General features: G+C 38.3%; 2 protein-coding genes and 1 long non-coding RNA gene across 7 annotated transcripts; all 3 read left to right on the top strand.

Annotated features, from left to right (window-relative positions):
• The first annotated feature begins 26 nt into the window (after positions 1–26).
• Ncc69 (sodium chloride cotransporter 69) lies at positions 27–13,078 on the top strand. The gene is made up of 10 exons (XM_088034010.1): positions 27–119; positions 3,457–3,703; positions 3,957–4,071; positions 9,668–10,174; positions 10,222–10,333; positions 10,383–11,095; positions 11,260–11,607; positions 11,653–11,894; positions 11,940–12,598; positions 12,644–13,078. The coding sequence occupies exons 2-10, from the start codon at positions 3,465–3,467 to the stop codon at positions 12,886–12,888; spliced, it is 3,180 nt and encodes a 1,059-aa protein (XP_087890136.1). The 5' UTR covers positions 27–119; positions 3,457–3,464; the 3' UTR covers positions 12,889–13,078.
• An 853-nt stretch (positions 13,079–13,931) lies between these two features.
• LOC148175779 (uncharacterized) lies at positions 13,932–17,013 on the top strand. 3 transcript variants are annotated; one of them, XM_088034437.1, is made up of 12 exons: positions 13,932–14,089; positions 14,140–14,224; positions 14,284–14,392; positions 14,443–14,655; positions 14,703–14,870; positions 14,918–15,094; positions 15,140–15,475; positions 15,564–16,307; positions 16,353–16,448; positions 16,496–16,657; positions 16,705–16,899; positions 16,952–17,013. In XM_088034437.1, exons 4-11 carry the CDS (start codon positions 14,452–14,454, stop codon positions 16,897–16,899), a joined length of 2,082 nt encoding a protein of 693 aa, XP_087890563.1. In that variant the 5' UTR covers positions 13,932–14,089; positions 14,140–14,224; positions 14,284–14,392; positions 14,443–14,451; the 3' UTR covers positions 16,952–17,013. The 3 variants fall into 3 exon arrangements, with proteins under 3 accessions (XP_087890563.1, XP_087890564.1, XP_087890565.1); XM_088034438.1 differs by having other exon boundaries at positions 16,946–17,013; XM_088034439.1 differs by having other exon boundaries at positions 14,706–14,870; positions 16,705–17,013.
• Positions 17,014–17,087: 74 nt separating this feature from the next.
• LOC148175778 (uncharacterized) lies at positions 17,088–19,903 on the top strand. 3 transcript variants are annotated; one of them, XR_015769992.1, is made up of 8 exons: positions 17,088–17,171; positions 17,223–17,273; positions 17,323–17,515; positions 17,779–17,937; positions 18,255–18,540; positions 18,590–18,743; positions 18,812–18,915; positions 18,964–19,056. It is a non-coding gene; the product is annotated as an uncharacterized LOC148175778 (long non-coding RNA). The 3 variants fall into 3 exon arrangements; XR_015769991.1 differs by having other exon boundaries at positions 17,119–17,273; XR_015769990.1 differs by lacking the exons at positions 17,088–17,171; positions 17,223–17,273; positions 17,323–17,515 and adding an exon at positions 19,478–19,903 and having other exon boundaries at positions 17,803–17,937; positions 18,964–19,085.
• Positions 19,904–21,449: the final 1,546 nt, after the last annotated feature.

Below are 21,449 nucleotides of genomic sequence, written 5' to 3'. Positions count from 1 at the left end.
GGTGGCGTAGACCTCATACCCTCGGTGGTAAAGACACGTGTTTCGATCGGAAATATTTGTGTACGACATTCAGCGATAAAGTGAAGAAATATGATCAGTTTTTAGTTGCAACCTCAAGTGTAAGTGGAATTCTTCCGTTTCAGCAGATGTTTCGTGCTCGTTTATCTTCTAAGAATTTGTATTTGGGGACGACGGAAGTATGCGTTGTCATGGTAACGGTTAGAGGGATTACCGGTGTAATAGCACATGTGCTTTTTTATTATTCGTGTGTTTTATTTATTCGCTGATTTTTGAGGAAAAAGTGTTTGCAGGCTTATCTTTGCCTGTCGGTCGCCGATAATTGCGTTTTGTTTATTTTCGATTATTTTTGCAAATAAATGACTCGTTTTTATTCAATATTTATGCACGGCACCGTATTATTATTTTATATTTATGTTGAAATGTTTTCTTATCATCAAGATTTATAGTTTTGAAAAGAAATGCTGTTATAACTGTATCGAATTGTGTATTGTGCATTTTTCTGCATTGACATTGACATTCTTCACGTGTAGATAAAACAAATAAAAATATTTAGAAACATAAATAAAGGTCAAGACTGCCTTATCAAGTGACCTATTTAGATCACGTTTTGCTAGGTGCAGTTCGTGCAAAAATATAATTTCTGTTTAATTTTTAGTTTCGAAATGTTTAATGCTTGATATCATGGAAACTAAGTCGAAAGTTTGAGTTTTTCGGAAAAAAATGTGACTAAAACTTTGTCAAAGTTCTTAAATTGATATCTCACTTATTTGCAGAGCAATAGTAAAGTATGTGTGCTCATTTTACGCAGAATTTCTCGTAGAATCCAAAAAAGTGAGATTCGTTAAAATCGGTCTAAACATAACTGAGTTATGAGCGATCAAAGTTTCGGATTTTGATTTTTGGGTTGGAAAATTTTTAAAGCTCGATATCTCCTAAACTACAAGAGATTTTTGGAAACGGTTTTCACCAGCGTTTTTCTCGGCTCATTTTACTTTAGAATACGCCCTCAAAAGTCGAAAATTTGATGGTCAATTTTTTTAACAAAAAAATTTTGCACAATCGATGAAAAATTTTCAGCTTTTTGTTTTTCGATCGCTCCTTTTGAACTACTTGCCCTATCGATCTGACATTTGGCCAGTTGATAGATCTCGACCTCCTCTTCCGATCGACATATAATTCAATGGTACTAAATGCAGTTTTTGCCCCGAAACAGCTTCTTGAAAATGATCGCCAGAGTCAAAATTTTGGAGGTTCGAAAACGATTTTGCTCGATATCTCCGGAATTAAACCAAATATTAAGAAACTGTTTCCGGAATCGTTTTTCCCGAGATTTTTTAGCTTAGAAATCGATCTTCGATAGTTCGAATTCGAAATTTTATTTATTTTAATGTGGAAGCTGCTTTTTGGTCTCTAATTCAGACACGGCCGATATCTCGCTTATTTATAAAGCAATATTATAGTATTTGTACTCATTTTACGTATAATTTTACGTAGAATCCAAAAATGTAAGATTTGTTAAGATCGGTCCAAAAATAACTGAGTTATAAGCGATCAAAGTTTCGGATCTTGAATTTTGGGTTAGAAAATTTTCAAAGCCGATATCTCCGAAACTACAAAAGATTTTTTTAAACGGTTTTCACTAGCTTTTTTTTCGGCTCATTTTACTTTAGAATACGCCCTCAAAAGCCGAAAATTTGATGGTAAATTTTTTGAGCAAAAAAATTTTGCGACTCAATTGATGAAAAATTTTCAATTTTTCGTTTTGCGATCGCCCCTCGTAAACTACTTACTGTATCGATCTGAGATTTGGCAAGTTGATAGATCTCGAACTGCTTTTTCGATCGATATATAATTTAATGGTACTAAATGCAGTTTTCGGCCCGAAACAGCTTCTTGAAAATGATCTTAAAAAAACCCTCTGTAAATCTAATTCGGTCGATATTTCGGTTATTTGTTAAGGAAATTTGAGTTGCATGGTCTAATTTTACGCAGAATTTCGCGCTGAATTCAAAACTACCCTTATTTTTGTCGGCAGTCAACAAAGAACTGAATTAGAGGCGTTTGAAATTTTGGGTTGTCGCCAGAAGGCCAAATTTTTGAAGGTGAAACAATCTGTGATCAATAGCCCGGAAACTACAAAAGATCGATAAAAACTGTTTTCGCCATCGTTTTTCTCGCGAGTTTTTAACTTAAACGTTTTTAGATTTTTCAAAAGTCTAAAATTGGGGTTTTTCGGAAAAATTTATGATTAAAACTATATCAAAGTTCTGAAACCGATATCTCGCTTATTTTTTCAGTAAACTTGCGTTATTATAGCTCATTTTACGCAGAATTTTGCGAAGATTCCAAATCTGGGCTTGAAATTCACATCTGACGACAAATAACTGAGTTATGACCGATCAATGTTTCGGATATTAAATTTTCAGTTCCGACATATTTAATCTTCAATATCTTCGAAACTACGACAAATATAAAGAAACGGTCACACCATCGTTTTTCTAGCGCTTTATTTTTATTTAGAATTTGCTCTTAAAAATGCAAAATATAATTTCCATCCCAGATAGGCCGTGCATTTTAAACGTGTGTCGACTTCTTACCCGAAAACCCTCAAATCTCTCACAAAATTCAGTTTTCGAACATCATTGGTTCTAGTCACGACATGCATTTTTTCCCCAACCAACTGCAAATCGAAATTTAAATCCTCAGAAATTGAACCTCGATATTAGCAAGAGAAAGTTCGTAAAGGTTAATTGTTATAATCACAAAGCAGTGCAATTAGAATGGAAATATTCCAATCGAAAAAACAGGTTCTTTGGAATATTTTTAGCTACTTTGAACTTTGACGTTGCAATAGAAGTTCTATTTTAATCTCCTCTAAACTGATAAGATTTAGCCACTTCCTCTACTTTCGCACTGATTCCGCTAATCCGTATCTACCAGGATTTCAGCTTTTGTGCGAACTTCCTCGAGTTTTGTTAAGTCATCGATTTTTTTTACACCTCAACAGTTAAAAATAACTCAGCTAGATAAAAATCAGAGATTTATTTTGATTCCTGATAAAACTGTGGGGAGTTTAATCTTAATCCAGTTTGTGATAATGAGTGGGGTATATTTCCCTTATTTTGACGGTTTCCCTGTAGAATTGACGACAGTGTCGGTGGTGACAGTTCGCTGTGAAGCTAGACAGGAAGTGAGTTTGAGAAAATTCGCGCCTTTTCACTTCGCAGTTTTTAGTAGATCCGGTTCGGAATTTTACAGCCTTTCAAATCAGATTCTCATAATCTCAGACTCGCAGGTTCAAGTTTAAGTTCAAGGATTTCAAGTTCTCAGGTTTCTGAGTATCGAAATTAACAATTCGGGGATCTCAAAACTCTTCGTGGAAGTTCTTACTTCCTTCTAGTTTAAAATCGAAATCTACTGAAGAGTTTCTTCCAGTTTCCGCCATGCCTGAACGCAACGGAGGCTCCACCGTCCCGCGCCAAGACGACGACGATGTCGTCGAGCTCCGCAACCTCTCAGGCGACGACAAAAGAACCCGCTTCCAAGTCAACAGAGTGCGGAGCGAAAGCCAAAACGCTGACGGCAAAGATACTCATTCTGAAGACGACCACACGGATGACGATGATCTGCATTCGGTCACTGACAGGACGCGGCTCAACTCGGAGCATGTTAAGAGCTTCAGGTGAGAACGAAAATTATTCCAACCAGGTTACTGACTTCGGGCTGGAGATAACGGCAGTAACCAGGCTAACTGTAACGCGTTTGGATAATTCTATTAATAGAATTTCGTGGATTTCAAGCGGATCAAAATTAATAATCTCATTGTTTTCAATCATGCGAAAGATTGCATAACGTGGGTGCATCGATTGATTGATTGATCGATCACCGGTTTATGCGGTTAAACCCACGGATAATCATCTGGGAATTTTTTTTAGGCACTTGACCAGGGAGGCTCTGCCAAGATTGGACAATTACAGGAATATCATGTCGCTACAAGCCGCCAATAGGCCAACATTGGATGATTTGCATAATGCCACTCTTCCTAGTAAGGTAAAACCGAATTTTAAACAACTTTCATTTCGTTGACAAACTGGGCTTGTCTCTCATTGTTCGGATGACAATGATATGAATGCACAACTACGAATTAGATTGGGAAAGTCACGAGGGAAATTCGAGGAAACGTTTACAAGGTCAGGAGTGCATTCGGAAAATTGCGTATTGTTTAATGTGACTGGTTGTGTTAAATAAATGTTTAGAGTTGGTCGGAGCGCTTTGATTTGAAAGGTGTTAAGTTTATAATGTTTACAAATTCTTAAGAGATTTAACATGCTAAACATGCTCCCAAAAATCTTAAATCTTTAACAAGGATGCTCTGGCATTAGTAGAAACATGTCTGATTTTTTTTAAGTAATTTCTCGACTTCAACTATGTAAATATGCGCCGGTTAATAACCGGCTTATTTTGGGAGCAAATTTGCGTTATTTGGTCTCATTTTACGCAGAATTTCACGTAGAATTCAAAAAGGTAAGATTCGTTAAGATCGGTCTAAAAATAACTGAGTTATGAGCGATCAAAATTTTGGGTATTGAATTTTGGGTTGGAAATTTTTTAAAGCTCGATATCTTAGAAAATACATGAGATTTTTTGAAACGGTTTTTACCAGCGTTTTTCTCGGCTAATTTTACTTTAGAATTCGTTCTTAAAAGTCGAAAATTCGATGGTCAATATTTTGGGCAAAAAAATTTTGCGACTTAGTCGATGAAAATTTTTCAATTTTTCGTTTTTCGATTGCCCCTGGTAAACTATTTGCTCTATCGATCTGAGATTTGGCCAGTTGATAGATCTTGAGCTCCTCTTTTGATCGATATATAATTCAATAATACTAAATGCAGTTTTCATTTCGAACTAGCGTCTTGAAAATGACCTTAAAAAAATCCTCTGAAAATCTATTTTGGTCGATATCTCGTTAATTCGTTCAATAAATTTGAGCTGCATGCGCTCATTTTACGCAGAATTTCGCGCTGAATCCAAAAATACCCTTATTTTTCTTATCGGTCAATAAATAACAGAGTTAGACTCGTTTGAAATTTCGGGTAACCGCCAGAGGGCCAAAATTTTGATGGTTCGAAAACGATTTTTCTCGATATCTCCGGAATTAAGCCAAATATTAGGAAACTCTTGTCGGAATCGTGTTTCCCGCGTTTTTTTAACTTAGAAATCAATCTTCGATAATTCGAATTCGAAATTTTCATTTTTTCGATGTTAGGAGTTAGCTGCCTTTCGGTCTCTAATTTAGACACGATCGATATCTCGCTTATTTTTGGAGTAAACTTGCGCTATTATAGCTCATTTTACGCAGAATTTCACGTAGAATTCAAAAACGTAAGATTCGTTAAGATCGGTCTAAAAATAACTGAGTTATGAGCGATCAAAATTTTGGATATTGAATTTTGGGTTGGAAATTTTTTAAAGCTCGATATCTCAGAAAATACATGAGATTTTTTGAAACGGTTTTTACCAGCGTTTGTCTCGACTAATTTTACTTTAGAATTCGTCCTTAAAAGTCGAAAATTCGATGGTCAAAATTTTGGGCAAAAAAATTTTGCGACTCAATCGATGAAAAATTTTCAATTTTTCGTTTGTCGATCGCCCCTCGTGAACTATTTGTCCTATCGATCTGAGATTTGGCCAGTTGATAGATCTCGAGCTCCTCTTTTGATCGATATACAATTCAATAATACTCAATGCAGTTTTCACCTCGAAATAGCGTCTTGAAAATGGCCCTAAAAACATCCACTGAAAATCTATTTCGGTCGATATCTCGTTTATTCGTTCAATAAATTTGAGCTGCATGGGCTTATTTTACGCAGAATTTCGCGCTGAATCCAAAAATACCCCTATTTTTCTCATGGGTTAATAAATAACAGAGTTAGACTCGTTTGAAATTTCGGGTAGCCGCCAGAGGGCCAAAATTTTGATGGTTTGAAAACGATTTTTCTTCATATCGTCGGAATTAAGCCAGATATTAGGAAACTCTTGTCGGAATCGTTTTTCCCGCGTTTTTTAACTTAGAAATCGATCTTCGATAATTCGAATTCGAGATTTTCATTTTTTCGATGTTAGGAGTTGGCTGCCTTTCGGTCTCTAATTTAGACTCGATTGCTATCTCGGTTGTTTATAAAGCAATCTTTTCGTATTAGGGCTCATTTTACGCAGAATTTCAAGTAGAATCCAAAAAAGTAAGATTCGTTAAGATCGGTCTAAAAATAACTATGTTATGAGTAATCAAAATTTTGGATATTGAATTTTGGGTTTGAAAATTTTCAAAGCTCGATATCTCAGAAACTACAAGAGATTTTTTGAAACGGTTTTCACCAGCGTTTTTCTCGGCTCATTTTACTTTCGAATCCGTCCTTAAAAGTCGAAAATTGGATGGTCAATATTTTGGGCAAAAAAATTTTGCGACTCAATCGATGAAAAATTTTCAATTTTTCGTTTGTCGATCGCCCCTCGTGAACTATTTGTCCTATCGATCTGAGATTTGGCCAGTTGATAGATCTCGAGCTCCTCTTTTGATCGATATACAATTCAATAATACTCAATGCAGTTTTCACCTCGAAATAGCGTCTTGAAAATGGCCCTAAAAACATCCACTGAAAATCTATTTCGGTCGATATCTCGTTTATTCGTTCAATAAATTTGAGCTGCATGGGCTTATTTTACGCAGAATTTCGCGCTGAATCCAAAAATACCCCTATTTTTCTCATGGGTTAATAAATAACAGAGTTAGACTCGTTTGAAATTTCGGGTAGCCGCCAGAGGGCCAAAATTTTGATGGTTTGAAAACGATTTTTCTTCATATCGTCGGAATTAAGCCAGATATTAGGAAACTCTTGTCGGAATCGTTTTTCCCGCGTTTTTTAACTTAGAAATCGATCTTCGATAATTCGAATTCGAAATTTTCATTTTTTCAATGTTAGGAGTTAGCTGCCTTTCGGTCTCTAATTTAGACTCGATTGCTATCTCGGTTGTTTATAAAGCAATCTTTTCGTATTAGTGCTCATTTTACGCAGAATTTCACGTAGAATCCAAAAAAGTAAGATTTGTTAAGATCGGTCTAAAAATAACTAAGTTATGAGTAATCAAAATTTTGGATATTGAATTTTGGGTTTGAAAATTTTCAAAGCTCGATATCTCTGAAACTACAAGAGATTTTTTGAAACGGTTTTTACCAGCGTTTTTCTCGGCTCATTGTACTTTCGAATCCGTCCTTAAAAGTCGAAAATTCGATGGTCAATATTTTGGGCAAAAAAATTTTGCGACTCAATCGATGAAAAATTTTCAATTTTTCGTTTGTCGATCGCCCCTCGTGAACTATTTGTCCTATCGATCTGAGATTTGGCCAGTTGATAGATCTCGAGCTCCTCTTTTGATCGATATACAATTCAATAATACTCAATGCAGTTTTCACCTCGAAATAGCGTCTTGAAAATGACCCTAAAAACATCCTCTGAAAATCTATTTCGGTCGATATCTCGTTTATTCGGTTAATAAATTTGAGCTGCATGGGCTTATTTTACGCAGAATTTCGCGCTGAATCCAAAAATACCCCTATTTTTCTCATGGGTTAATAAATAACAGAGTTAGACTCGTTTGAAATTTCGGGTAGCCGCCAGAAGGCCAAAATTTTGATGGTTCGAAAACGATTTTTCTCGATATCTCCGGAATTAAGCTAAATATTATGAAACTCTTGTCGGAATCGTTTTTCCCGCGTTTTTTTAACTTAGAAATCGATCTTCGATAGTTCGAATTCGATATTTTCATTTTTTCAATGTAGAAGTTAGCTACCTTTCAGTCTCTAATTTAGACTCGGTTGCTATCTCGGTTGTTTATGAAGCAATCTTAACGTGTTAGTGCTTATTTTACGCAGAATTTCACGTAAAATCGGAAAAGGTAAGACTCGTTAAGATCGGACCAAAAATAACTGCGTTATGAGCGATCAAAGTTTCGGATATTGAATTTTGAGTTGGAAAATTTTCAAAGCTCGATATCTCCGAAACTACAAGAGATTTTTTGAAACGGTTTTCACCAGCGTTTTTCTCGGCCAATTTTACTTTAGAATACGCCTTTAAAAGTCGAAAATTCGATGGTCAATTTTTTGGGCAAAAAAATTTTGCGACTCAATCGATGTAAAATTTTTAACTTTTCGTTTTTCGATCGCCCCTCGTAAACTATTCAACCTATTGATCTGAGATTTATCCAGTTGATAGATCTCGAACTTCTCTTTCGATCGATATGTAATTCAATAATAATAAACGAAGATTTCACCCCGAAATAGCGTTTTGAAAATGACCTTAAAAACATCCGCTGAAAATCTATTTCGGTCGATATCTCGTTTATTCGGTTAATAAATTTGAGCTGCATGGGCTTATTTTACGCAGAATTTCGCGCTGAATCCAAAAATACCCTTATTTTTCTCATGGGTCAATAAATAACAGAGTCAGACTCGTTTGAAATTTCGGGTAGCCGCCAGAGGGCCAAAATTTTGATGGTTCGAAGACGATTTTTCTCGATATCTCCGGAATTAAGCTAAATATTATGAAACTCTTGTCGGAATCGTTTTTCCTGCGTTTTTTTAACTCAGAAATCGATCTTCGATAGTTCGAATTCAAAATTTCCTTTTTCATATCTCGCTTATTTTGGAGTAAACTTGCTCATTTTATAGCTCATTTTACTCAGAATTTCACGTAGAATCCAAAACTGACCCAATTTTTTTCACACGTCAACAAATAACTCAATTAGAAGCGATTGAATTTTCCGATAGTCACCAAATACCTAAAATTCGTAAAGTTCCGGAAGTTTCCCAGCTCGATATTTCCGGAACTTGAGCAAATAAAAAGACGCTATTTTCACCATTGTTTTAATAACACACGATAATAACTCCCACCACCATAAAGAAAAATTCAGAGCCGTCATTTAAACCAGCAATTCCAACAGTCCAGCGATTATTGAAACATTCAATTTATTGTAATATAATTAAAAATAAACAACTCAATCCTCTCTAATTGATCTAAATTATAACAATTTGACCTTTCACACTAAAATTTCAGTCATGATCCCTCTAATTGCGCAGTCTTTCATTTAGTCCCCTTATCTTATGCAAAATTTCACTGCTCTACTTCACACCTTGTAATTTACGTGCCCAAGCTGCGAGTATCCTTGTACCAATAAGTTCAATACATAAATTAAAGGCAACCAATGCTACCAACCTAAAATAATAATAAGACTTAAGTATGATGTATTGCACAATTTACCAATTGTCTGTCTTTATTGCTATTGCTATTAGATAACTTTTGCTGGAGCTGGAGCTGGACAGGGATTTAATTGGATCTAAATTTAGAGCGCGATCTAATTTTAGAAGAGCTTCTAAAAATAATCAGAGACTGATCACTGAGATGGAAACAAATCAATCGTTTGCGATAAGAATTACCTAAAAACGTGTCTTAATTTCGATACCTTTTACGCGATAATTACCACATTAAGAGCTGTTAACCTCGAGAACCGCTCCAATAAACTAATTGACCTAGGAATTAGTCATCGCTTTGAAATTTCGTTAATTACAGCGATCTAAATCTCTTAATTGCAGACCACCTCCAACCAAAACCTCAACGGAAAGCCTGAAGAAGTCGAAGGCCAACTAAAATTCGGATGGATCCAAGGAGTCCTCATGCGATGTCTCCTCAACATCTGGGGAGTAATGCTCTTCCTCCGCCTGTCCTGGGTCGTGGCGCAGACTGGAATTGGCGAAACCATCCTCTTGATTATCACCACGACCATTGTCACCTCCATAACATCTCTATCAATGTCTGCAATTAGTACCAATGGGGTTATTAAAGGGGGTGGAACTTACTACATGATCTCTCGGAGTTTGGGGCCGGAATTCGGGGGCTCCATCGGTCTGATTTTCTCCCTAGCCAACGCGGTGGCTTGTGCGATGTACGTCGTCGGTTTCTGCGAGTCTTTGGGCGCGCTGTTAACCGCCAACGGGTTGAGTATCATCGATGGAGGCGTCCAAGACGTGCGCATCGTGGGATCCATCACCATTGTCGTGTTAACAATAGTGGTCGTCGTGGGCATGGAGTGGGAAGCCAAGGTACAAATCCTAAGATCTTAAGACGATCATAAGACGTTTTCTTACAGGCACAGGTGGGTCTTTTAATAATCCTCCTCGCGGCAATTGGAGACTTCTTCATCGGTAGTTTCATCACACCAAGCGAAGATAAGAAATCCAAAGGTTTCGTCGGTTATAACTGTAACTTGGTAACAAAGGAGAAGAGCAAAAGTCAATGTTTTGCTTTCAGTAACTGTGTTAAAAGAGAACTTCTATCCGGACTATAGAAAGTCCCAAGGTGTTGACCACGACTTCTTCACAGTCTTCGCGGTGTTCTTCCCTGCAGCTACCGGAATTCTTGCAGGGGCCAACATCTCCGGCGACCTCAAAGACCCCCAGAAAGCCATCCCCAAAGGAACCCTCCTCGCGATTGTTATCACCTCGGCATCGTACATCTTGATGGCGTTCGTTTGCGGCTTCACTGTGATGAGAGACGCCACTGGGATCATCCCCGACTTTAACACCTCTTTGGAAGCGAACTCCACGAATCTAACACTTGCTAATGCGACGAAAATCTCGTACCCCTATGGTCTCCACAACGACTTCCAAGTCGTGGAGTTGGTGTCTTGGGTAGGACCTCTTATCTATGCCGGGTGCTTCGCCGCAACTTTATCTTCAGCGCTGGCATCGCTCGTCTCCGCTCCCAAAGTCTTCCAGGCGCTGTGCAAAGACAAGTTGTACCCTGGGATTGAATGGTTTGCCAAAGGCTACGGGAAGAACAACGAGCCTTTGAGGGGTTACGTCCTCACGTTCATCATCGCCGTCGCTTTCATTCTCATCGGAGAGCTCAATGTGATCGCGCCGTTGATCTCCAACTTCTTCCTCGCTGCGTACACTCTCATCAACTTCTCCACGTTCCACGCATCGCTGGCCAAGCCCGTGGGGTGGAGGCCCACTTTCAAGGTACAATTTCGTCCAAAAATAATGCACCATGTCGTTTCGTCGACTCAATCTTCATGAGTTATCGAATGAGTTGCAAATAAAATTTGGCTGTCCATACCATGGTGCATTATTTTTGGATTGTACCTCAACTCCTTAGTTGCCGCAGAATCTCACTTTTCTTGTAGTACTACAACATGTGGCTGAGCCTCCTCGGCGCCATCATGTGCGTCCTCGTCATGTTCTTGATCTCCTGGTGGACCGCCCTGGTGACGTTCGCCGCCGTACTCGCTCTCTACGTTATCGTCTCCGTCCGAAAGCCTGACGTGAATTGGGGTTCCACCACGCAAGCTCAGATCTACAAGAACGCCCTCCAGGCGGTCCACCAGTTGAACAACGTGGAGGAGCACGTGAAGAACTACAGACCGCAGATTTTAGTGTTGTCGGGGATGCCGAGCGCACGTCCGGCTCTAGTGGACTTCGCGCATTTGATCACGAAGAACCAATCGATGTTAGTTTGTGGTCACATCAACACAGTGAGTACGAATTGCGGAGTTTTCGGTGGTAACTGGAGGTTTTAGAGTCGCCTCCCTCAAAGAGTCCGTAATGTCTTGAGCTACAAAGCCAACAGTTGGTTGCGGGCGTACAAACTACGCGCGTTTTACATGCAAGTCGATGGATTGAACTTCGAGGATGGTTGCACAGCGCTGTTGAAAGCCTGTGGGATTGGGAAGTTGCGCCCCAACATCTTGCTTCTGGGGTACAAGTCCGACTGGCAGAAATGTTCCAAGGAGGATCTCGACGAGTACTTCGGAGTCTTACAGTACGTCTTCCCTTCTTTCTTCTAGAAACTAACGAGGATTTGCAGCAAAGCCTTCGACTTACATCTAAGTGTTGGGATTCTACGACTCCAGGAAGGATTGGACTTTAGCCAACAAGAAGTCGCGTCCAAGATTAAGAACAGCACCGAGTCATTACCTCGAAACCAATCTTATAGTCAGATGTCGCAAGCCAGCAGCGCCAGTGATGATATTTCCGTCCCCAACACCCCAATCTCTAGAAACAGAGAAGTGGTCAACATCTGTCCGAGCGCTGAAGACACCGCGAAGAAACCCAAGTCTCTAGGAGGCTCTATAAGCGAAGTGGGAATCGACGAGTCGTTCGAAGTCCCCAAACACCGAATGAGCCAAATGTTCCTCTTCCAGAAGAAGCAGAAGCGAGGAGTGATCGACGTCTGGTGGCTGTACGACGACGGAGGCTTAACTCTTCTCCTTCCGTACATCATCAGCACGCGCCGCAACTGGAGCCACTGCAAACTCCGCGTCTTTGCCTTGGCGAATAAAAGAGACGAGTTGGAATTAGAACAACGAAACATGGCCGGTCTTCTGGCGAAATTCCGAATCGATTACTCCGATCTTGAGGTCGTCTCTGACTTTACCAGTAAACCCTCGGATGCGAGCTTGCGGTTCTTCGAGGATTTGATTGCAGAGTTCCGGAAACCGGAGAATGACGAGAATCCCGATTCCGGTAAGTTACACGACTGAAAAATGAGAATTTATTGGTTGTTTTCAGCGCAAATTATCGATGCGGAGCTTCTTGCGGTGAAAGACAAGACCCATCGGCATCTACGTCTTCGGGAGTTGTTGTACGAGCATTCTTCTGAAGCGAACATGGTGGTGATGACTTTGCCTATTCCGAGGAAGAGTATCGTTTCGGCGCCGCTTTATCTGGCTTGGTTGGAGGTTCTCACGAGAGATATGCCGCCGATGTTGCTGGTTCGAGGAAACCAGACTTCCGTCCTTACTTTTTATTCTTAATTTTGTACAATACTCGGGTGCGAGGCATCGAAGAAAGACGAGCTTTATATTTTTGTATTCGGTGGAGATAAGGAGGAATTTTATACACTTGACGATGAAGTATTATTATGTCTTAACACTGAAGTATTATGTTTAGGTACTAAGTTTTATTTAAACTGTATTTGTCAATAAAATGTCCGTTTTTTATTAATCTAGCTCTTCAACACCCCCAAACTACATAATTTTTATAGATCGGTGAATTTCCAAGGGGTTGTAGACTGTTTCTTTGCTTCCAGAAGGTGTTGAAAATCTTTTTAAATATTCTTATTTTGGCGCCTGTTAGGTAGGCAACACACAATACGATCAGTTTTTATTACTTTTTGTTGAAAATCCTTGTCAAAAAACAAAAAAAGTTTTGCAAGTTAATAAAGAATTAAAAAAGCGTCTAATTATAAAATTGTCAATAGATTCTAAATTTTAAATTAATTAATTGTGGTAAAAGTCTTAACTAATTAATATCCAAGTTTCAAACCAGACTACTAGCGTACCTCTTCAAATGGCCACGGAAATTAATTTGTGACCGAATTTGGCACTTTTAAGTCAATTTCTGCCGTTTGTTTTTTAACTATCTACAATATTTTCCAAAAAAATCTATTTTAACAAATGACAAGCACGTGACAGAAGATCGAAGTGAAGTGCGTCATATAAACTAAAAATTTAAAAAAAAATGATAAAAAAATTGATAAAAAAATAACAAAGCGCTCAATCAATAAATACTCAACTGATTCTTGTTCCTGAGGTCCGAATTGATAAAAATAGAACTACCAATTTTAAATTTAAATTATTTTTATGTGTGTATTATTGGTTGCCCATATAATTTTAAAATTATTTATTATTTTGAGGCATTTGAACAAAATTAGTAAAATTTATAAACTAAAGTTAAAAGCCCTAAAATTTCAAATCTGATTAAAATCCTTTAATATGAGAAAATTTTGATATTTCTCTCGTGTGAAACCGGGTTGAAGTTCCAAGGTCTACCGCAATATGACCACCAAAATGGCGCTTCGATCAGTCCAAAAAAGCTACAAAAAACTGCAAACCGTCAATTTTGTAGTGTTTTGTGGTTTTTAAGCAGTTGTAAAAGTTGTAAGTTATAGAAAATAGTATTTATAAAAGCGCAAGGACCGAATTTCTTGGTTTCCTAGTCAAAACTTCTTCACAGGTGAGCTGGAATCTATTTTATCAATTTTTCTGATAACTTGAAAATTTTAGGTTATGTTGATTCTAGAAACAGTTTTGGGTCTACCGAACCCCTCAATGCAACAAGAAGCGTAGGGTCACATTACAACACAAGAAAGTATGACAAAAAGATCACTTTATTCTCAGAGGTTTAAATTTTTGTGTTTACAACTCCAGCTAACTACATTCCAAACACTTTTAAATGACTCGCGGCTGCTGCATTAATTCCTGCCATAACAGGACCCACTTTGGAAAGGACCGCTGAGCCTTCTTCAAATTCCCAAAAGTACTTTTAACTTCCAAGTTCCAAACTCTTTTGTAAGCGCAGTTTTGTAGGAGCAGTCCATGCGGGATCTGTGGATGAAAGCCGTAAAACCGCATCTTGGCAAAGGAAGAACCACTCGAAAAATCTTGTATGTTTGCGAGTTACACTTTAAACCCGAACAAATCGAGAAATACTTTGTCACGAATTTAATAGACGGATCTGTGAGCAAAATTTTGCGAGGGAGATTTCGTCTCGCTCCGTCGAGTATTCCCAGTATTTTTACTGTAAGGGGGCTGTAGTACCTAGAAGCGAACTTATGTTGTATTTTTAGAAGAAACTTCCAAGAGTTTCAGTGAGAACAGATCTTGGAATTATTGAAAATGAGGTGGAAGTTGTCAAGTCAGAAAATCCCAAGACTGCGGTGCTACCTGGAGATGTAGTCATCAAAACGAACACGTTTGAAGTTAGGTTTCCTTCGGAGACTCCAGGGACTGTTATAGTGAGTCCCGATTTCCGTCTTTATGGGAAATAAAGAAAATTTTACAGATCAATGAAGAAAAACCGTACGATTTCGACGACTTGAAGTCCGATCTTCGAAAATTGCCCCCAGGGAGCCTTCCTATTAATTGGGGGTTTGCCGAGGCTCCCCACGCCATCTTCTTTCTATATTTAGACCAGAATTTCACCAAAGCGATTGTAGTCAAAACGGACTTGCACACAGAGGTGTTGACACGAATTTGTCGATTTTTTTATACCGAGTGTTTTCAGGTCCGGGCTAAGGGAAACCTCGTCGAAGTAGAGGTGGTGAAACCGTTCATTCGTAACTTCGAGGACGTTTTATCATCGATAAAGAATCTTAATAAGATGTCGTTTTGTCAAGGTGTGGATAATAAACCTTGTTCTCGGGGGTTTTTTCACTCGAAATTTGGTTGGAAGGTGGGGCGGTGCCCCACTTGCCGGGTTCAGCGAAAACGGGAACAGGATCGCGCTGCGAAGAGTCAGAAAAGGGCGAATATCAGGGAGAAACATGCGCTAGTCAAAGATCGGGAGAGACGGAGGGAGTTGAAGAACTTGAGGAGGTGTTACTTGCGGCTGAAGAAGAATGTGAGTCCTTTAAGACACTTTGGGGGTTCTCACATTTATTTCAGTTCTTCAGAGAGATTATTTTACTCTTAATCCGATTTCTTTGCAGTTGGAAGCCGCGAAAGCAAACATAGAACAACTGAAACAAAGTCTTGCGACAGCCTCTGAAGACGCCGTCGCCGAAGCAACCAGAGACTTCCCCCGACCCCAACAACAAGCTTTCAACGCCTGCATAACCGCCGCCAAATGCCACAGCTCCAAAGGAATGCGCTACTCGAATGCTTGGATTCTAGAATGCATACTAATTCGAATCCAAAGTCGCCGAACTTACCTCCACTTACGCAACCACGAGATTCTACCTCTCCCCACCTTAAGTACCCTGAAAAACCACATGAAGAAGTTAAAGCCGTCTTTTGGTTTCAACGAAGAAGCATTTTCGTTGCTGCAAAGGAAGGCGGGGGATTTGCAGCCTCAGGAGAAACGCGGCGTGCTGGTGGTGGACGAGCCAACCTCCCCTGAAGACTCTTCCTCCTTTTTCTTCCAACCATTCCAGGGAAATTGGGGGGAGGACCTCGGACCACTTGTAAAAAACCGCGACGTTCTCCATAAAGTAATCCTGGAGTGCGTCATTCTCCTGGAACATTCAGGAGTTCACGTGGACGTGGTAACGACGACGTGGAACAGCACCACGTGGAAATACTTCGGATTGCGGGAAAACGAAAATAGCTGCGAACATCCTTGTCACGTTGAAGATGTCAAGAAGAAGAAGAAGCGGCGGTTGTGGTTTTGCTGCGACTTTGCGCACCTCGAGAGGAATCTCAGGAGTTTTGTTCTGGCGGCTGAAGAGACTTGGGTACTTGTCATTTCTGGGGTTTCTTTAATCTGAGGGTTTTTGTAGACTCCTGATGGTGTGATCAATTTGAAGCATTTTCGACCCATCGTAGGTTGTGGGGACCATGACCACGTTTACACTAAACAAAACGAGTTGCCGCAAGTACGAATCTAATGTTTCTAGATCGTCCTCTGATTACTTTTTTTTAGATCTTCTCAAAGGAAGTAGCCACAGCGATGGAACTGAATAGAATTTTTCACAAGGATCTCCGCGATTGTGATACATCACTGAAGTTTGTTCAACGGATTCACAACTTCCTGGAAACGATGAATTCGAGGACGCTTTTAGCTTATGATACTGAGAATTTTGCGGTTTGTTTTGTCGAATTTTGTATCAGCATATTCATTTCATTTTTCAGCTGTTGAAGGAGTTTATTCAATATCTCCATGATTGGTACCATGGAGCTGCGAATGTGGGAGCTCGCGTGATGCCTGAGAATACTTTTTTGGGTTTTCGTATGTCTTTAAAGACGTTTGTTGAAGTTATGGGATTTTTGGCGCAAGTGGCTGAGTTTGATGGTTTGATGACGTATCGTTTAAATCGAATTGTTTAGGTATAAGGGCTGTGTTGGCAATTTTGCTAGACTATAACGTTTTTAGTTACAGAATTGAACATTTTTCTGATGTTTCTTGCTGTTCAACACTAACAAAAACAGTTTTTATTCATGTTTTTGAGTTTTACTTCCACGAATATGTGTCGTTAGATGGCGCTGGTGCGTCTGATAGGCAACCAACAATACACACAGTTGTCATTTGGATTTGTTTAAAATACTCTTCTCTGATTGGTCAACTTGCATGATTGAGCCGAGTTTCAAACCAAACGAAAGTAATTTTTCTGTTATTTTCGTTTTAGGACGATTTAAAGTGAGTTTTTCAGCTAAAATGAACATCTTTTCCTTCTTTTATAACCTTGTTGTAGCGTCTGCAGGTGAGTTAAATGTTAAAAGTTTCAAATGTAAGTTTACTCTTTTTTTTAGGTTATGCTGGAAAGAAGAAGAATATTCGGCGTTTCGACAGAAAAGAAGAGTTATTTCATGGTCTTCATGTATCTCCATGTGTTACGGGACACTTTTGTCAACAGCATCACCGCTGAAAGAAGAAAAATTGTTTCATACATGTTTATGCCAATTCCTACGACATGTTTTAATAGGATAATTTTACGTTATTTAGGTAATTTATTCAATTTTTAATATTTTGGTTTGTTAAACTGGAGTCCTGATTTTAGTAAAGGTTTGGAAATTTCAAATTATTGTCATTACGCGATTTAAATTTCCCTCCAGTTTTTCAAATTCCACTAAACTTATTATAGGCGAATAAAACTTGCTTCTGATTGGCTCTTTCGAGGTCACAAGTCGCTGGTAACACGGGTGTATTGTTGGTTGTCTACATTCTGAATTTAGGCGCACATTTTATTAAATCTTTTGTGTTACTAGGGAGAAGAATTAATTGGTGACTGTTACTCAAATTTGAAAACTTTCAACTCAGGGAATTTTTGGAGAAGAACATCTTGCAGTTAAGTTGAGAGACCATAAATTCTAAAATGGAAGTTTCTGGGAAATGAGAACTACTTGCAGCAATAATTGTTTTCTTTGGTAATTACCAAACATGTGAGTCACTTAAATGCAAAACCTGACATCTGCATTCAACTATATTTTTTGGAGAAATAGAAATAACTATACTAGCCCTTCTAGTTTTAATTGTTGGAAGATCAAATTTTGTCCGTTTGTGGTAAAAAGCTTAGAAATTACGAAGGTGAACTCTTTCACAATCGGTATAGAAGCAATTAGTCACAATTACAAAATTTATATTGTATCAAATTTCGGTCTGAATTGCATTTAGGCGACTGATGTGTTCAGTTATGTAAGTTTAGAATTGAGCACAAACTTTGCTAACTTTTCTGTTTTTGCAGACAATTTATTAATGTGGATGAGGGTAATAAGAGAATTCTTATCGTTTTTGTGGAATCTCAACGTCCATGCATCTCGTGTATCGACAATTACGCGGAAATTCGGACCCTTCTGACTACAGCATCACTTCTTGTGCAAGAACATTAGAATTGTTTGACGTTTGTTTATGTTATGTCTTGCAACATCGTTGGATTTTTTTGTTTGGCAAACTGGTGGAAAGATTAGTTACTAGTTTTAGCTAGAACATGCCGAGCAGGTGGGCGAGGAGCCCCCATGGTACTTACAGAGGTAGAATTTAAACTTTGGGGCTCATGAAAGTTACACAACTTTGTTACAGGTGCACTGTAAGCTCACAGAACTGATGCTATGAAATCTTACATCACTTTCCTTTCTGAATTTGCTTTTGCCGTCTTATTAATGCACTTCTCAGTTCACTAGGAAATGACAATTGGTGATTTATCTTCATCGCGTGAAACATCTCTTTGCCACAGGTAAAAGTTGTTTCCTTGTGAAAACTAGTTTTTTAGCAAAAAGGGAGTTTTTTCTTTTTACTTGTTAGGGAAAGTTCTGGCTTGAAACAAGAAATGGGTGTCGTGAGTTTGTCTACATGGAACAAAATGCTGTTTCTACAATCAAGTTCTGGCTGAGGGCGTTTAATACAAGGTTTGTCTCTAATCAATGTATTTTCATTGGGTTTATCTCGTTTTTTAGATGTTGGAGGAACATGAAGCTGGGAATATGGGGATACACTTCTCAGAGAAATACCGTTGTACGATTTTTATTGCAACAGAATGGATTTTAGTGCTTGATGACATTTCAATCAAAATCTTTAGGTAAACAGGCTGTTATTAATTTTGCGGGATCTCAGCGCGTCTAATTAGATACTAAATTACTTCACAGCCAATTTTTATTACTAAAAATCGATAAAATTGATTTTTTTATTGTATTTTGAACTTGTAATTTTCTATAGATGGATTTGTGCTTGTTATAGGCAACCAACAATATAGGCATTTAAATTTTCGGGTTTTACATTGGCGCAGCTAACTTCTCTTACTTCATTTGAATACTCACTTTTGATTGGTTGTTTTAATTTTTGAAATTCTTTGTTGCGATTGGTTGATTTGAATTTTAGAAATCCTTGTTTTTGATTGGCTGTGAATTGTTGGTTGCCTACATTTTCTTATTACAAGAAACTTTCGTTTTTTCATTTTCATTCCAATTTCAGAGGAAACTGAAAGCACCAAACACCGCCACTGTCACTGCCAGCTCCGGGAACAGGAGAAATTGGAGTTGTTTCCAGATGAGTTCCAGTTTGCATTACCTCTGAAGAGGTTCTCCAGGAGCTCCACGGGACCTGTTTTAAAAGCAAGTCGAATACACTGGCAGGTGAACAAGCTTCCTCTGGTCTTGGTGGAGGTTTCCTACGTCCCACGGGAACCGTCTGTAAGGTTTCAAGAATGGTTGAAGTCATCCTCGTGAAGGTGAAGAATCCTACAAGGACACGATACTGGCACGCTTTCATCATTCCGAGACAAACTGCAACATTAAACTGCACTACGTGAAGTGTGTAGGGGAGCTGTTTTCATTACAAAATGTTTATGAATTGTAAAGTCTAATTCTCATCCTCATTCAATAAATTGTTGAATTTGTAGTTTCTTTTTTTTTCTTAATTTCCGAGTCTTTGGAACAAATTATAAAATTTTAATTTAATTGTTTTGATTATTAAAAAATTACTACTACCTTAAACATTTTCTGTTGGACATATTTATTACAGAAAAATGTAACAAGGAAAAATTATGAGAATTCAACGAAAATTTTTGTTAAAAAAATTAAATAAAAATACGATTGTGGCGCCATCTATCAACGGGTAGCAAAAGCTCAAAAAGAAAACTGTAAAACATCAATAATATAATAGACACTTTCGTGTCTATTATATTATTAACATTATAGATAATAAACACTCTCTATTATTATATCTCTCATATTAACATCACAAAGAATAGACACTTTCTTATTGAAGCTTGTCGGATAGTGGAGGTTGGGGTCCGGTCCCCACCACCCTTTCCCCATTTTTTTTAGCACTCTTTTATAGTTTTGGAGGAGTCAAGTGTTCGGAAGAGGTAACAATTAGCGCCATCTATTATCGACTTTATTAATTAACCAGGTACAAAAATTAATTCAAATTTTAACAATTTTCAATAGTTTCTCGCCGCGGTTTTGAAGAAGAACACCAACTGCTGCGAACGACGAACTCCTCTACAGAGCGGCACACTCCAGGTCCCAGTTCTCAAAGCAAAAAACAAGTTTTTGAGACACTGAAACAAAATACATAAATTAGAATTAATTTATGGACTTTTTCGGAAAATTTTTCAATTATTTGATTCTGCGGCTCGCGATAGACAAATTGCGACACTTTTTAGATTAAAACAATGTGACAAAAGCGCGAATTTCGTCAATTTCAAATTGACAAAAGCGAAGTTAGCGATTTAGACTAAAAGCAGCGATAGAGCGATGCAAAAAAAGAGACAAGGGCGCGAATTCGAGGATTTTAAGTTTAGAAACGCGAAGTTAGCGATTTAGACTAAAAACAGCGACAGAGCGATGCAAAAAAAAAGGGACAAGAACGCAATTTCGAGGATTTTAATTTGACTAAAGTCAAGTTTGTGATTTAAACTATAAACAGCGACAGAACAATGCGACAAAAGAGACAAAAGCGCGATTTCGAGAATTTTAAAATTTCAAACGCGAAGTTAGCGATTTAAACAAAAAACAGTGACAGATTGATGTGAAAAAAGGGACAAGAGCTCGAATTCTAGGATTTTCAATTTACAAACGCGAAGTTAGCGATTTAGACTAAAAACAACGACAGAGCGATGCAAAAAAAAGGGATAAGAGCGCGAATTCTAGGATTTTCAATTTACAAACGCGAAGTTAGCGATTTACACTAAAAACAGCGACAGAGCGAAGCAAAAAAAAGGGACAAGAGCGCGAATTCCGGGATTTTAAATTTAGAAACGCGAAGTTAGCGACTGAAACTAAAAACAGCGACAGAGCGATGCAAAAAAAGGGACAAGGGCGCGAATTCTAGGATTTTCAATTTACAAACGCGAAGTTAGCGATTAGACTAAAAACAACGACACAGCGACGCAAAAAAAAGGGACAAGAGCGCGAATTTCGAGGATTTTAAATTTAGAAAC

Source organism: Gnatocerus cornutus, chromosome 4, assembly GCF_029298725.1.
Source record: "Gnatocerus cornutus isolate USDA-ARS CGAHR chromosome 4, icGnaCorn1.1, whole genome shotgun sequence".
Taxonomy (NCBI): domain Eukaryota; kingdom Metazoa; phylum Arthropoda; class Insecta; order Coleoptera; family Tenebrionidae; genus Gnatocerus; species Gnatocerus cornutus.
This window is presented reverse-complemented; position numbering and strand designations above follow the sequence as displayed.

What these genes read in the sequence shown, in the direction of transcription:
- Ncc69 (XM_088034010.1), top strand. Translation starts at nt 3,465, where the DNA reads ATGCCTGAACGCAACGGAGGCTCCACCGTCCCGCGCCAAGACGACGAC. An exon ending in GCATGGAGTGGGAAGCCAAG is followed by an intron (nt 10,175 to 10,221) that starts GTACAAATCCTA and finishes GTTTTCTTACAG; the next exon opens with GCACAGGTGGGTCTTTTAAT. An exon ending in GGTGGAGGCCCACTTTCAAG is followed by an intron (nt 11,096 to 11,259) that starts GTACAATTTCGT and finishes CTTTTCTTGTAG; the next exon opens with TACTACAACATGTGGCTGAG.
- LOC148175779 (XM_088034437.1), top strand. Translation starts at nt 14,452, where the DNA reads ATGCGGGATCTGTGGATGAAAGCCGTAAAACCGCATCTTGGCAAAGGA. An exon ending in GTATTCCCAGTATTTTTACT is followed by an intron (nt 14,656 to 14,702) that starts GTAAGGGGGCTG and finishes TTGTATTTTTAG; the next exon opens with AAGAAACTTCCAAGAGTTTC. An exon ending in AGACTCCAGGGACTGTTATA is followed by an intron (nt 14,871 to 14,917) that starts GTGAGTCCCGAT and finishes AAAATTTTACAG; the next exon opens with ATCAATGAAGAAAAACCGTA.